At 33.0% G+C, this 14,889-nt stretch overlaps 2 protein-coding genes across 3 annotated transcripts; one reads left to right on the forward strand and one right to left on the reverse strand.

The window, feature by feature from the left end:
- The first annotated feature begins 1,205 nt into the window (after positions 1–1,205).
- LOC142639564 (protein ULTRAPETALA 2-like) lies at positions 1,206–8,094 on the forward strand. The gene is made up of 4 exons (XM_075813724.1): positions 1,206–1,215; positions 5,149–5,376; positions 6,189–6,498; positions 7,879–8,094. The coding sequence occupies exons 1-4, from the start codon at positions 1,206–1,208 to the stop codon at positions 8,051–8,053; spliced, it is 723 nt and encodes a 240-aa protein (XP_075669839.1). The 3' UTR covers positions 8,054–8,094.
- A 1,597-nt stretch (positions 8,095–9,691) lies between these two features.
- On the reverse strand, positions 9,692–13,167 carry LOC142641539 (lysine-specific histone demethylase 1 homolog 2-like). 2 transcript variants are annotated; one of them, XM_075815978.1, is made up of 3 exons: positions 13,072–13,127; positions 11,064–12,712; positions 9,692–10,949 (listed from the first exon to the last, which is right to left on the reverse strand). In XM_075815978.1, the coding sequence occupies exons 2-3, from the start codon at positions 12,595–12,597 to the stop codon at positions 10,228–10,230; spliced, it is 2,256 nt and encodes a 751-aa protein (XP_075672093.1). In that variant the 5' UTR covers positions 12,598–12,712; positions 13,072–13,127; the 3' UTR covers positions 9,692–10,227. The 2 variants fall into 2 exon arrangements, with proteins under 2 accessions (XP_075672093.1, XP_075672092.1); XM_075815977.1 differs by having other exon boundaries at positions 11,064–13,167.
- Positions 13,168–14,889: the final 1,722 nt, after the last annotated feature.

Here is a 14,889-nt window from a genome sequence, read left to right on the forward strand (position 1 = left end):
TTATTTAAATAAAATTTCGAAAGAGATGTAGCTTGATAATGAAATTATAATGTTATGATTTCAAAATAAGAAAATTTCGTTAAAAGAAATTGTAAGACTTTATGTATTTGTGAGGTCTTTTTTTTTTTTTTTTTGTCAATATATAAAATTATCTTTTTATTAGATTTTGTATAATTTAAGTTTTTTTAATAACCATTCAAGAGAAATTTCTTGAAGCTGCCATTGCCTCCCGTCTACTTCCAAGTTAAGTTGGACGGAAAACTAAGTAACGCACAACTCATGTGACACTTGCTTACATGGAACCCTTAAAATGACCAAAATACTCTCCTCTCATTCAATGGGTTTGAAAGAAATTCTAAGAGAGTGTGTAGGATAAGCATTAGAGGTGCAAGATAAAACCCGCATCATCATCTTCAAGCAACAAGTTGAACTTGGGACTTGCAAGTATACCCAATGGTATTACAAATTTATGAAAATTGGTAAAAGTAGGCCCATTATTGTGGGCTCTAATTTGAACCCACTAAGAGTTCCATGCTAACTTGGATAGCTAGGTTAATTTCATTTATTTTTCATAAATTCTAAAATTTATGGCCTCCCTCTTTTTATGTCAACTAAACAATTGTTTGAATTCCTAAGTTGGCAATGCTAACCATTTTGATTCTTTTTTCATTTTTTTATTTTTCAAGTTATTAAATCGTAGTTTTGATCAGAGACATGCGTGCGTATGATAGTGAGAGGTGCACATCATTTTGGACGAAAACTAATAATGACTTTCTTAACATTTGTTCATCATCATGATTTCTTTTTATGTAAGCAATTGTTTAACAACTATGAGTCGGCCACGTATATGATTCACCTACTTATGTAATGCAGTCGAACAATATCACTCTTTTGCCTATTAACCTCCTTGTACCATTTGGAGTTCATGCAGAAGAAACTGAATAAATATAGTTGTATCCTGGTTAATTAAGAGAAAATTATTCAAAACTTTGAAGATTTACTTTATATGTAAAAATTTATTGTTAGTCTTATTTAAGAGGATTTTAGTTCTTCTCTGCACTCATATTGAGTATTGTGAGAATCCAATAAGTAGGTCAAGCATCAAGGACAAAGAGAGAAAAGGAATATTGATAGGTTAGGCCACTTCAAGCCTAATCTCAAGATAGATTAAGGATATTCTCAGAAGCAGCCCAGATTTGCTGAATATGGCCCGAAGTAAGTCTCCATTTTATTATTTATTTATTTTTGTTATTGTTGTTGGATTTCAAGATCTAGTGCATGCATTTTGATGAAAACAAAGGTATTGAGTCTTTTGTTTTGCTTTTTTTTTTTTTAATTAAAAAAATTCAATAGTTACAACAATGGGAAAAAGGAAATTTAAAGTTTTAAACTTTTATTATCCTCATAAAAAAGAATAGATAAATGCTATTAAGTTATAATGCTCTTAGCCAAAGATCAAGTTCATGATTTTGACCTTTGATATTAAAAAAAAAAAAAACAACAACAACAACAAATCACGAACTCTATAACCACTTGAAAAACTACATGCAATGTGAATTTTCCTTATTGAGCTTACAACTATAAAATATGATTCTTTGTGTGTGAGAAATTATGAATCTTTTTGTCTTAGACAGTCACTTAATTACCGTATTAAAGATCTTTAAAAAAGAAGAAAAAAAAAAAAAGCGTATTGAAGATCTTTTAATTTTTTTCTTTTTCAAATCTCTAGTTATTTGCTATTTTTCCATATGTTAACTATAGATCAAGATAATTATATTATTAGTTGATCTTAATTAAACATCTGTAAATTAGAAGAACCCACCCACCTTTTCAATTAATTGATTTAGATTAGATATACTATCCCATTGATTCTATATAAAAAAAAAAAAAAAGATATGCTAGCTTATAAGCGAGATTTTTTTTTTTGTTGAGCAGACATAAATCCGGATCTTACATTCAGGTTTTTTGGATTTCTATTTCAGAATTCAGACACAATATATCTTTACGAGTTGAACGAAATATAACAGGGAAAATTAAAAAGAAAAAAAAAAGATGAGGAATAATTATATTTGGTCCAACATATTACGTAGGTGTAGACAACAGCATGTGTGTGTATATATATACACATACGTATATATTTAGGAATATAAAATATTAGGATGATTTTAACTCTTGGATACACAACATAGACTTTAAACTTTTTTAACTCATACTCATATTGAAAAATGAGTGTAAGTTAAAAAGGTTTAAAGCTTCTACTGTGTATTCAAAAGTTAGATCATTTTAGATATACACCACTGTTAGTTTCTTTAAGACCTTCTCCCTTCTCCATTCTCCCTATGTGTGTGTGTGTGTGTGTTTAAAAATACCTAGTATTCTCAAAAGAAAAAATAGTAGGTTAATCTCACATTGAAAAATGAGTGTGAGTTAAAGAGGTTTAAAACATGTACTGTGTATCCAGAAGTTAAGCCTTTTTGGATATACACCACTATTAGTTTCTTTAAAACCTTCTCCCTTTTTCTCATGTGCGTGTGTTTAAAAATACTTAGTATTCTTAAAAGAATATTAGGATGATCAAATGGTTGCAGCTCACCCAATTTAATTTATATGGTTTGTACTAAAGATTTACTTTATGCCGTAAGGATGGCAATGGATTGGATTTCTAGATCCGATTTGACCCTAATAAGATTGGTTTAAAATTTTTAAATGAGTATGAGTATGGGTACGAGATGGATTATTAGGTTTCAATTTTTTTTTCATTTGTTTTTATATAAAAAGAATGGTTCAATTTATTCCGCCCTCTATTTTTTACTCAAACAACTTCATAGTTAATTTTCCAGCAAATTGAGTGTGTCAAATATATATATATGCTTGTTGTTCAAGCCTAGTGGCTTATTAGTTTGGTTGAGTCTATTCCTATTTTTTAATTTAAGTTTATTTTTATAATTATTTATTTTATTAAAGCACGTAGAAGTTGTTTCAACTTGTTTTTGATTAATGTTTTGTTTTAGCAGTGCCCTGTCTCGTTTTGCTTTGCTGAGATTTAGGCTTTACTCTTGTACATTGATTATCTCCTTGTTAATAAAATCTTACTGATACGCATATATATAATTTAAAGTTATAACTTAGAGTGTAGTCCAGAATTTGCATTCGTCATGTCATCGCAGGAACTCTTAGAAGTGCTAATTATGGTATTGCATTACATTTTTGGACATTCAACAAATATATGGTGGGGTGGTGAGACATATCAGTTATAGACATAGTTATTGGAAATTGTGATAAAGCAAGGAACTCATAATTCTAAAGAGGGTATTATCATAATATTTGAGTATATAAACCAATATTTCCCTTTTGTTTTATCAATTTAAACTTTTGGATTAAACTGATTAGTGTCTTAGTTTGATGATAAAAAAGCTATCATCAGAAACGAACGCTATAGGTTGAAATTCTCTATATAAAAAAAAGTTTAACTTTTGGATTAATATGTATTATATTAAAGTGGAACAACAATTAAAATTAAAATTAGTTTTAATTGTTATCTAATTTTGCATCACGTGTCCAATTAATTTATTATTTTTAATTTTGGTATCAAGTAACCTATTCATAATATTTAGCGCAAAAGTTGAGATGATCAATTCATTCATCTTGGTAATATCACCTCATTATCGCTAATTTAAATATTTTCATGCGTAAACACATGTTACAAGCTAGTGATAATTTATTTTGGTATCTTTATAGATGGATCTTTGAGTTGAACTTTGTCTCAACTCTAAATCCTCCCATTTGAAATTAAATATTTTATGTGCAAGGTAGCTCAAATTAAACCTTATTGTTTAGGGAATTTCAAATGAAATCATTCAGTTTTATAATTACAAATTAAATCCAACACTTCTAAGTCGATTCATTTCCAATCCTGAGCCTTGTTGGCTGTGATAGAGTGTGAAGAGAGGGTTGGAATTGAAACATATTTAAAAGTTTATAGTTTAATATGTAATTTTTGAAATGATAGAATTTTAATTTGAAATTCCCTTATACTATATGGTTTTTATTTGTAATTAATAAAATTAACTTGTAACTTGTGTTTACGTATGAAAATATTTAATAGTAGTGATAACGAAGTGGTCTTACTTAGATGATTGAAGTTGTTATCTCGATTTTTGGGTTGAGTATTATGGATGAATTACTTAGCACCAGAATTTTAAAAAAATATACATATATTAATGGACACTTGACACAAAGTTAGACTATAATTAAAAATTAATTTGAATTTTGCTTGTACTTTGACTTTAATATATTGTATATGATTATAAGGCTCAATTTAAATAGATTTCTAAATTATAGGGTTAAAAATATAATTTTTTCCAAAATGAGGAAGTTAAAAGTCAAAATGGGTGGAAGATCTAAGAGGAAAATGGGTTGAAGTAGAAATGCAAAGCTTCTAATAGTAGGTAATGTTTGGATTTGAGAAATTAAAATCAATGGATGTGAAGAACGATTGCTTGTACTGTTTGATAAAAATTAAAAAACACATGATGATATGAGCTTTGGACATTTTGCTCGAATAAAAAGACTTATGATACCATGTATTTGAAATCACATTTTACACCTAGTCATTTACAAAATTCACATATTAATACAACTCAAAAATCCTTTCATAAAATGCATCAATAGAAAATTGTATTATTTCATACTTCATTCAACTCAATTAAACTAAATATTGAAATCAAAACCCTTCTCTTTAAATTCCTTTATCCATACAAACCAGTAGTGTATCACATTAATCAGATCCGTATTAAAAATTGTACCATTTATCTTTTCAGATCATGCAATGCAAATAGCACCACTACTCATATTCTCCCATGGTTCTCTCAATCATCTTTTCGATATTGACTTTATTAGTGCATACTTGTTTACTGTGTCCTGATGACTGCATTTCAGCTTCTTTATGCATCTGGATTTAATATCCATAGACAAAGGTTCTCAAATAAGTTCTAAGACACATAAAAACATTGTTCCAAAAATTCCCACTGGCCACTACATATCTTTGTGTCACTACAAAAATCTACTTGGTATCCTATGGGGTTTGGTTGATTTTCTTTTATGACCACTCTGAAAACTTTTTTTTTCCTCTTTTGGTTTGTGTCACAGTAAAGCGTACTGTAAGGAGGTTTGTGGCTAGGGATGAAGGGGGAGGTGTGATCAGGTTCACTGAGGAAGAGTTGAACAATATCAGTGAGCTTGAGAGAGGGCCAAACTATATTGAGGTCACATGTGGGTGCACAAACAAGAAGTATGGTGATTATATCGGCAAGCTTAGGATTAGTTCCTTTGGCCATTTTAAGATCACCTGCACCTGCAGTGAGAAATGCAAGCAAGGCAAGTCTCATTCTTTAACTTTTTCATTTTTCCTGAATGGTTATGGCCAATAGGTAATAAATTTGTTTCTGATATGGAGCTCTGTATCTGAATGTGTATTAATGCAATACTATTACTAATGTTCTGCAGTATATTTTACATATTAGTTAATTTGGTAGATTATTTATTTCTAGTGAAACCAACTTTAGGTGAAGCTCTTTAGTGATAATATTCCAATCATGAATTGTGTACTTACAAATTGATTATGGCATATAACATGAGATGGATGTAAAGCATTAAAGACATAAAAACCACACATTGAAGTCACATTAAAGTTTGAGAAGCTTAGTGCTTCAAAAGAACTAAAATGTAGGATATTTTATGCTGTTTAAGAAGTTCCTACATTTTTCTTCATCTTTCTACAATAAAGTTATCATAATTAAGCTTTGTTTCTTTGAGTTATATTTAGTATTTACACTAAACCAAAGTTGTTCTATTATTCCTTTTCCTTTTAAGAGTTCAACACTTTAATGCAGAAGACACTATAATACCTTATAGACTGCCAATAAGGAATGCATTATCTTGTTGAATTTCAAACTCATTTTTATATAACTAAGGAACTTGATATTATCTAATTCTTAAGTGGAGGGGGGGAATAAAATATCCATCTAACTCTAATTGCTAAGACTGTTAGAGGAATTTAAGGTTTCTTAAAATTTGAAGTTAAACTTTAAGAGGACATGAGCACAATCCATCATGGATGTGGGATTGCAGGTTTGTATCTTGTACATATTGAATATTAGATGTGATATTAGTGCTATTGTGATGAGCAGTGAATTTGACTCCCTATGCTTTCGAGAAACACAGCGGAAGGGAAGGGGTTAAGAATTGGAAGAAACACATTTGGGTTATCATTAATGATAAGAAGGTGGCTCTCTCAAAGACTGTTCTGATATCATACTACAAACATTCAACAAATATGGTCCTTAGCCGCCCCAAACAATTTCATCGCGATGAGTTCATTAGTTGTTCAGATTGTAAGAAGCTGCGCAGGTTTCTTCTCCGTGATCAAGTGGGTTGCCGAACATATCATGATGCGTTGGCTAACAAAAACTGGAAGTGTACTGACTGGCCTTATGATAAGTAAGTTTCTTTTACTTGATTTAATCTGAGTTATTCAGAAAAATAAGATTATATACTGCAATTTCTGATGAAAAAAGCTTAAGAATATATATAAAATCTAGTAATCTACCCTGCTGGGAAACTGATCTTGTAGCTCAGGTCTCCTTGCATCAATGGCAACCATATTTCATAGTTGGTGCCTCATTAAGCATTGATCCTTCAATAGTTTTCTGTCCAAACTAGCTTTTTTCAATCTAAATAGGAATGTTAATCCATGGTCCATATAGAATATGAACCAATAATTCTAATCTGATTACATTTGTAGATCTGGATCCTTGATATAATTTGATATCAAATAGGGATGTTATAAATAGATAAATCTACCATTTTCTTTCAACTGAACATTTTGAGGAGACTACTAATTTATCATGTTATTTTAGTAGAAGATAAACAAATTTGACAATCATTGATAAGATTCAAGATATACAAGTCTTGTATTCCCTACGAAGACTTTGAACAAAGAAATTATGAAAGTGTCAGATACATTGTGGCAAGAATATATACATCAATCAGGTTTTTGTTTGAGTTGGAGCACTCCATTCTAAGAAGCATATAAGTATGTGTTTCATTAATGCAAAGCTGTTGTCTGTTGAGTTCATCAAAGCCTTTAAATAATACTTCCTTTCCCCTCTTACTTCAGGGTGGCCGGATTCAATACTAGCCTTGATTTTTCCCCCTATTACTCTTTCTTTCTGTTAATTGGAACGAAACTAGTTAATGAACTTTCCAAATATTATGTCATGTTTACCTAGCCAGTTAAACTAGAGGCAACGGCAGAAGCAAATTAAAGAATAAAAATTCTCTGTTTCATTTTGAGTGTTCCACTTTATATTCCATCAATCATAATTCATAACTTGTCAAAGATTTATTTATTTTTTCTTATAAAATAATTAAAATTTTAAAATGATAAGAAAAAAAGATTGGATAGATGACAAGTTATGACCGATGAAACATAAAGTGGAACATTAAAAGTGGAACAGAGGATTTTTATCCCAAATTAAGAGCGGTTCTCTTAGTTAATCTTAGGCAGGCTATGACACTAAATCTTATTAATGAGTATATGTGGTAATTGACTTGTCCTTATGATAATTGTCTGACAGTTACAACAATATATGAAGACAAAATTTGAACGGAAAGCTAATGCATCAAAGAGCTATTATTTCTCAAACAAAACTTTTGTTAAAATAGACATAAATTGAGTATTCAAATGATTTGGACCTGATTGAAATAAGCACATCCCTTGATGAAAAACATGGACTAAATATAAAGCTAATATATTCTGCTACACTTAAATGTGCCTATTTTCTGTTAACAAATGTGTTTTCTTGATTCTTGTTTCAGAATATCCTGTGATGATGAAGAAGAGCGTGAGTGTCGCAAAATCTGCAGGGGCTGTCCTCGTTCTTCACCATGCAGGGGCTGCACTTCTTGTGTGTGTTTTGGGTGCACCAGGTGCCGCTTTTGGGACTGTGACTGTCGCACTTGTGTTGACTTCATGGAGCATGGAGAACCTTAGGCCTAGTCCCCAGAATCATATCCTTTCTTGCCTTTACTTATTTGATCAAGATTAAAGAAAGTTTGAGACCTCAAAACTTTCTGTCTGAATGGCTGTTGTAAGACTGTCAACTTTTCGTTTGCTTTTCTTTCTTTCTTAGCAGCTTCCTAGAATAAGGTCTGCCTTTCATGGTGGATGTGTTATCATTTTATCCTTCTGGACCCATTTGAAGTTTTCAATAGAACTTAATATTTACAATCCCATTGTTGAGTTGAATCTTATAATCCTTCAATTATGTTTTTGTTTGAAAGATAAAATGGTAATTTGCTTTAGCTTTGCAAACCAAATTGGGGTTTATGTGACCAAAATAATTTGGAATTATTTGAAAATATTCTCGGAAATATTTCTTGAGTAAACTGAGAACCAAAAAACACTCAGGCACACACTTTTTCAGGTTTGCCTTTTATATTTTTACATGAAAAGCAGTTTTATTTTTATTTTTTTGTAAAAAAAGAAAAAAAGAAAAAATTTATTCCAATCAGCCCAAAGGGCCCATAAATGCCACATCTAAGATCCCAAAATCCTTTTAAGATGACATATACATATATATTTTAAGAACAGTCTTCCTTTAAACAGATTACCTGTGTAGTTTTTAAAACCTAATAGTTCTGAATCGGTGAATCCTTTTTCTCGGAATTTCAATTTTGAACAGTATCTTTGACCAAAAAAATTTGAATTGTATCTCATTGCCTATATAGATGTGCAAGGGTTCAACTTCAACATGATAGAATTTGACAACGATCCACCATCGTCACCAATTAGCTATATCTGATTATTGTTAGTGCTATCCACAAACACTGCACAACCCAATAAATTAAAATCTAGAATAAAAAATCGTATTGCTTTATGTGTTTGACAGGAGTTGACCGGTTTCAATAATGACGTTTCAATGAATGTGTTGTGCACATGAAAATAATATCATTAAGGCATAATAGTACACGTGATATTACTCATTATCGTCACATGGCTAGGGTCAATGAATCCACACCAAAAACCTCCATTCTTTTTTTTATTCAGCCAAAAAAAAAAAAAAACCACTGAAAAACAAGAACCTTTGAAAGGTTACCTAAGAACCAATGACTTAGATGCATTCCAAGTTTCATGAACCAAAGTTATATTCCAACAGGAAATGATCTTGGTGAAGTTAAGGCCACCTATTAACATGTTTCTACAAGACGTGGTTGAAAAGCCCCCAGAGTACCATCAAAATTATGAAAATAGCACATAATGATATACTAGACTAGTTCTCCAAGAGAACCTAATGATATTACCCAGTTCCCTTTGAGCTCACATCCCCACCCCCAATTATTGTAAGTTAAAAAAACAGGGAAGAAAGAAGAAGAAGAAGATAAAAAATCTTCAAATTTTTAGACCTATTAAACAAGAAACAATGCCAAGCCATGTCGAACTAAATTATAAGATCTTGTTCATTCTTCCCTACTCAAAAAGGAGGGGATCAAGAATGCGAGAAAAAGAAAATAAACAATCATCAAATGTTTAGACGTAAGTGTTGCACTGCCTCTACACATCATGAGGATGTGAGAAAATATATTGTATCTTATCCTATGTTTGGATAGAGAAAGATGAGGGAAGAGTAGAGGAGAGGAAAATGGAAGATACCATTAATGCTGAAAGGAACATGTTCAAAATCCAAAAATAAGAAAGGGAAGGAAAAAGAGGAAAAAGAGAGGAAAAAGGAAAACAAAAAGCCATGTGTGTATATACCTAATGCATTAGCAGGCCAAAGGATCCCATCGTACAAAATTTGGCATCTGCTATTCACATAGAGATCAGACTTCATCTGCAATTAAGAAAAGCTACTCCTACAGTCTTGACCTACTGAAAATTTCACAGCTACATGATTGATGGCTCTCTGGTTAGTTATCAAGTTGATCACTGTCAGACTTAAAAAATGTTCTACACAAAAAGGAGGGGATTCTCTAGTCAAACACCAAGAATTTGGTCTCTCTTGAAGACAATGCATGAACAACTTGATCAGATTATATACAGATGCGTGCACCTGGCAAGCAGAAGGCATGCACGTCCCTTTTATGAAACAAGTGCATACATCAAGAGACTTTATGCCAGCATGCAGAACACCTGAGGTTAATGCATTGAAACTAATATCATCTCCTCTACACAATGTGTTGTGGTCCAGCAGACATGCGATTCCTGCCCCGGCCTCTTCTTGCACTTGCAATGCTAGCTGTCAAGGAACTACCAACATTTGCTAAGGCACCAAGGCCCATCGGTTTTAGTCCAAGATTTTTCATTAAATACAACAACCTACTTTCATCCCCTTCGGTCATCAGTTGCAGCTCCTGTGCCTGCTCACGAGATATAACTGTATAAAGCTGCAATGGTAGGTTTGAGGAATGAAGGCAGTTGTTTGCTGATTCCTCTGTATAACTGTTTTCCCCACTCCCCAAAGTGATTCTCATGAGCCCCATTGATTTTGGGTCTTCTGTTGAAGGATCAAATATAAAGGAAAAGTTTCCTAACACTAGATCAGGCTTCTTGAAGAGATCTAACAGCAAATCACTGCTAGGTCCAACATTCCTCTGCGTGAGTTTCCTCAGATTATTTTGGCGGCCCCTGGTGGCTCGATAAATGCGTGAAGCTTCTCTTAAGCCACTCAAGAAGGCACCATGCATGCTGGCTGGATATTGCCTATTTGTGGCCTCACCAGCAAAGAACAGCTGATTACCCAAGCTTTCTGCAAGTATATCATAATCACTTCCAGATGACTGTACTCTAACATGAGAGTATGAACCATAGGAAAGGGGATCACTGCCCCACCTTGTACATATTGTTTGTATTGGATTAGGTACATCAATACCTTTAGGACTAAATATACCTGTAAAGAGAAATGTAAATACTAAGAAGAAGCTAGACTCAATCAAGCTTTGGAAAGGAAGACAGTGAAAAACAAGAAATCTTACAATTTTTGTCAATTTAAGAAAAATCATACCTCTTAGGATTCTTAGAACGCGATGGAGCAAAATGGATGGATCTGTGGACTCAAATATTTGTGCAGCTTCTCCAGCCACCAGTGCAACAAGTACTGGACCCCCAGAAACAGTATGATAACTGTAAAACAAAAAAAACTCTCCACGTGTATCACTGTGTTCACTTAGACATCCAAATGTGTCTATGTCTTCTCCCCAGAAAACATGTGGAAATACCATTGCAACTTTATTCAGCAGCCCAAATCCCAACCTCTCAATGGCTGCCAGCTTTCTTTGTGGTAATTCTGGTTCAAATCTGATAGTTCTTTTCTTTAGAACTCCAAGAGGTACAGTGCACAGGACCATATCTGCCTGAAACTTTTGGTCCCCAGCTATCACCTCAATGCCTTCATTTCCATATCTAATAGTATTGACAGTCTTTCCATAGAGTATAGGCACTCCTTCACATAATGCTTTTATCAATCTCCAATTACCTCCAGCAAGAAAGCAGTGGTCCCCACCCATTTCATAAGGATCATCCTGATCCCAATAGGCAGCTGACAGTTCTGATAGACATCCAGCATTAGCATATTCCAAATTTGCAAGATGCCAATCAAGAAGTTGCCTCTCCTCCGTACTTTTAGCCACAGCATACAATTGCCTAAGTGTTTCCAAAACTGAACCCAGGGAAATATCATTTGCAAATCCACCCATAATTTGTCTCAGTTCAGTAACTTTATCGAGCAACTTATTAAAAATGATTTCAACATTGGAATCAATTACCTTATCAACAGGGTTTCCATCAGGCTTGAACAAAGGGCAGTTATCTCTGACCTTATGAAGTGGTATAGAAAGTTGCCTGGCCAAAACTCCTAGAGGATTAGCATGGATACCAGTAATAACACTACCACCAAGGTCCACAGCAGCAAATTTACCACCCTGATCCATCTTTTGAGTATAAACTCTTCCACCAGAACGATTTCTACCTTCTAGAACAATCACTTTGAACCCAAATGACAACAGCTGCCTTGCTGCTGCTAACCCAGCAAGTCCTGCACCAACAATTATCACAGACCCTTCTGTTGCCTCCCCTGGCATATGAGAGATAAATGTAGGAGAAACCCCAAAATTAATATACCCATTGAACAAAAGAAAATCATAAGCTGAACATATCAAATGTTCATACTCACTACTCACAGTTTCTTTAACATGTCCTTTCGAAAGCCACACCCGCACATTATCCCTCCACCTTGCTAGTATATGATTCCTCACAACAATATAATCATTCTGCTCCTTCCCACCCAATTCACTCACCACCCTAGCTTGAATCTCCTCCTCAAGCAGCGCATCAATTGGGAACCCAAGAGACAGCGCAATCATTGCCTCAGTTTCCGTCTCTTTCTCCAAATCCGCCTTCGTTCTATTCCTCTTCTTGAAAGCACCACCCAAATGCTTCTCAATGAGCTCATCCATCAAATTCTCATCATAATTCCGCAAACCCGCTTTCTTTCTCAACGACCGCTTCGAAACCACACTACCTGAATCTGGGGTATCCATTATCCTGCCCAGATTCACTAACCAACCTACTTTCTAACCCAATTCAAAAAGTTGACCTTACAAACCCAACAGGAACACAGCCACACATATCTCTTCAATACTGCCCATATATATCCTAAGCCAAAAATTATCAAATGGGTATTCCATTTTCAGACATTTCACCAAAAACCCACATCATAGAATTTACCAACTTTGCCAAAAACATACAAACTAAATAGCAAATGGAAAGAGAGTAAGTATTTTCTTCAAAAACCCATTTTTGTATTTAACCAAAGCAATGGGTCAAACCCAGCAAAATTCAAGTTATTGTCACTCACACTGAGAATTCAGACTACGGCCACGCAAAATGTCAAACACAATACTTGCATTAAATTTTCGAGTTTCAGACCCAAAATTTGGATAAAGAAATTAGTCAAAAATGGACTACAATTTCATGCAAAAGGTTCTGGAAGACATTGGAGAAGTGTGACTCACCTTGTCTGTCCGATTTGACTCGCGGATTGGGATTTTCTGTGAACCTATTGAGAGCGTGAGTTAGGGTTTTCTTATGCTGCGAGTTAACTCGGTGAATTGGAAATTGGATTGGAGGGAAGGGTTAGTGGGCTTCAGCCCATAATACTTAAATATTTAAAGGGCTGTAATAGTGGCCCCAAAATGATGGGCCATGAAAAGGCCATTAGAATCTCCACACAAGTTTTGGAGTTTTTTTTTTTTTTTTTTTTGGGTTCTTGGTCCACTACAGACCCATTGGGCCTATTGGTCAGTTCAAATCTAGGTGTAAGTAGACATGGCAAAATGGGCCAGAATTTTCTGAACCGACCCAACCCGACCTGAAAAATTCCTGACCCAAACCCCTTTTTTTGACCCGTGACTCGACCCATGTTTTTTGCGGGTCAACCTGATCCGACTCGCAACCCTACACAACCCGAACCATTTTTTTAAAACCTTTTTTTTGGTAAAAATAAAAAAATAAAATTAAGACAATATTGGTTTAATTGTTTGTTGTGAGCTTTAGGGAAACTATTGAGACATTTATATAACACTGTATGCAAATTAATTGAAGATGAATAGTTGAGCATTCTGTAATGAGTAAATTTTTTTTGAAATCAAATAGTAAAGTATATGCCAAGATAATCTGGTTATAGTAGTGTTAAAAACATAAATTTAAAATTGTAGACATGTGTGAGAAACATTCATAAGTGTGAAAAATGTGAAGTCAAAGTATCAAATTAGCATAAATTTTGAATGCTTAGACCTATTTTTTAACAATTTATGTCCAAAATAAACGGCTTTTTAAAATAAATTATGATATTTCCTAGAATGTGTATTGCTTAACAATGATATGATATTCATAAAAGAGACCAATGTAAAAATAAGTAAACAATCAAACTTTAATGTATATCTCAAATTAAAATAGAGTACTAACCACAATTGATAATAGATTATAAAATTAATTTTCAAGATTGTAAATTTCTTATATGTTTTTATTCTTTATCAAATGATTTATCCAGTAAGTCATTTGTAATTTTGTTTTATATTTTGGGATGTTGATATTGTGTAGAAATAAAACTTGTGTATTTTTTTTACTTATCTTTGTATTATTTTGTTTTAGATAGCAATGTTAGGGTTTATATAATTTTAAAATTATTGAATAAGTATTAATAAGTTTAACTGATTTCATTCTTGATATTAGTGGTGAATTCAAAGTAATGCATTTTATATCAAGTAATTTGTTGTATGACTTTCGAAATGACAAATACATGTTTTCTTTATAAAAAAAAAATTCATGCAAAAAATATGGGTCAACCCGACCCACAACACGATTGACCCGAACCCTTTTTAACTCGCTTAAAATGACCCGTTTTGACCTGCAACCAATTGACCCGACCCAATCCGCCCGTTTTGTCATGTCTAGGTGTAGGTGAGATTTAATCCCGAATATTTTCATTTAACAATCAAATTTAAAAAAACTTTATTAATTGAGTTAAATAATATTCACAATTTTTTTAATTCGATACTTACTAGCACAATGTGTAGGTTGGATTAGGCTAGTTGGGGGAAAATATTTTAAGTTTTTAACCAATCTGCCTTTGGTGGGTTGGAAAATTTTCAAACTGATATCAACCAAAAAATCTCCAAAAATTACTGTTGATTGAAAATTTAGGCAATTTTAACTTGGTGATTTGGGAGGGTTAGTTTTAATTATGTGAGTCTCAATATTATGTGAGAGGAATGAGAATTGCACTAGGAGTATTAAATAAGGAAAAAGTTTACAGATGCCCTAAGGGCTTT

Source organism: Castanea sativa, chromosome 6 (assembly GCF_040712315.1).
Source record: "Castanea sativa cultivar Marrone di Chiusa Pesio chromosome 6, ASM4071231v1".
Lineage (NCBI taxonomy): Eukaryota > Viridiplantae > Streptophyta > Magnoliopsida > Fagales > Fagaceae > Castanea > Castanea sativa.

Coding starts and splice junctions, on each gene's coding strand:
- LOC142639564 (XM_075813724.1), top strand. Junction 5,377..6,188: donor CAGTGAGAAATGCAAGCAAG/GCAAGTCTCATT, acceptor TGTGATGAGCAG/TGAATTTGACTCCCTATGCT. Junction 6,499..7,878: donor ACTGACTGGCCTTATGATAA/GTAAGTTTCTTT, acceptor TTCTTGTTTCAG/AATATCCTGTGATGATGAAG.
- LOC142641539 (XM_075815977.1), bottom strand. CDS start 12,597: ATGGATACCCCAGATTCAGGTAGTGTGGTTTCGAAGCGGTCGTTGAGA. Junction 10,950..11,063: donor CGTTCTAAGAATCCTAAGAG/GTATGATTTTTC, acceptor TTCTCTTTACAG/GTATATTTAGTCCTAAAGGT.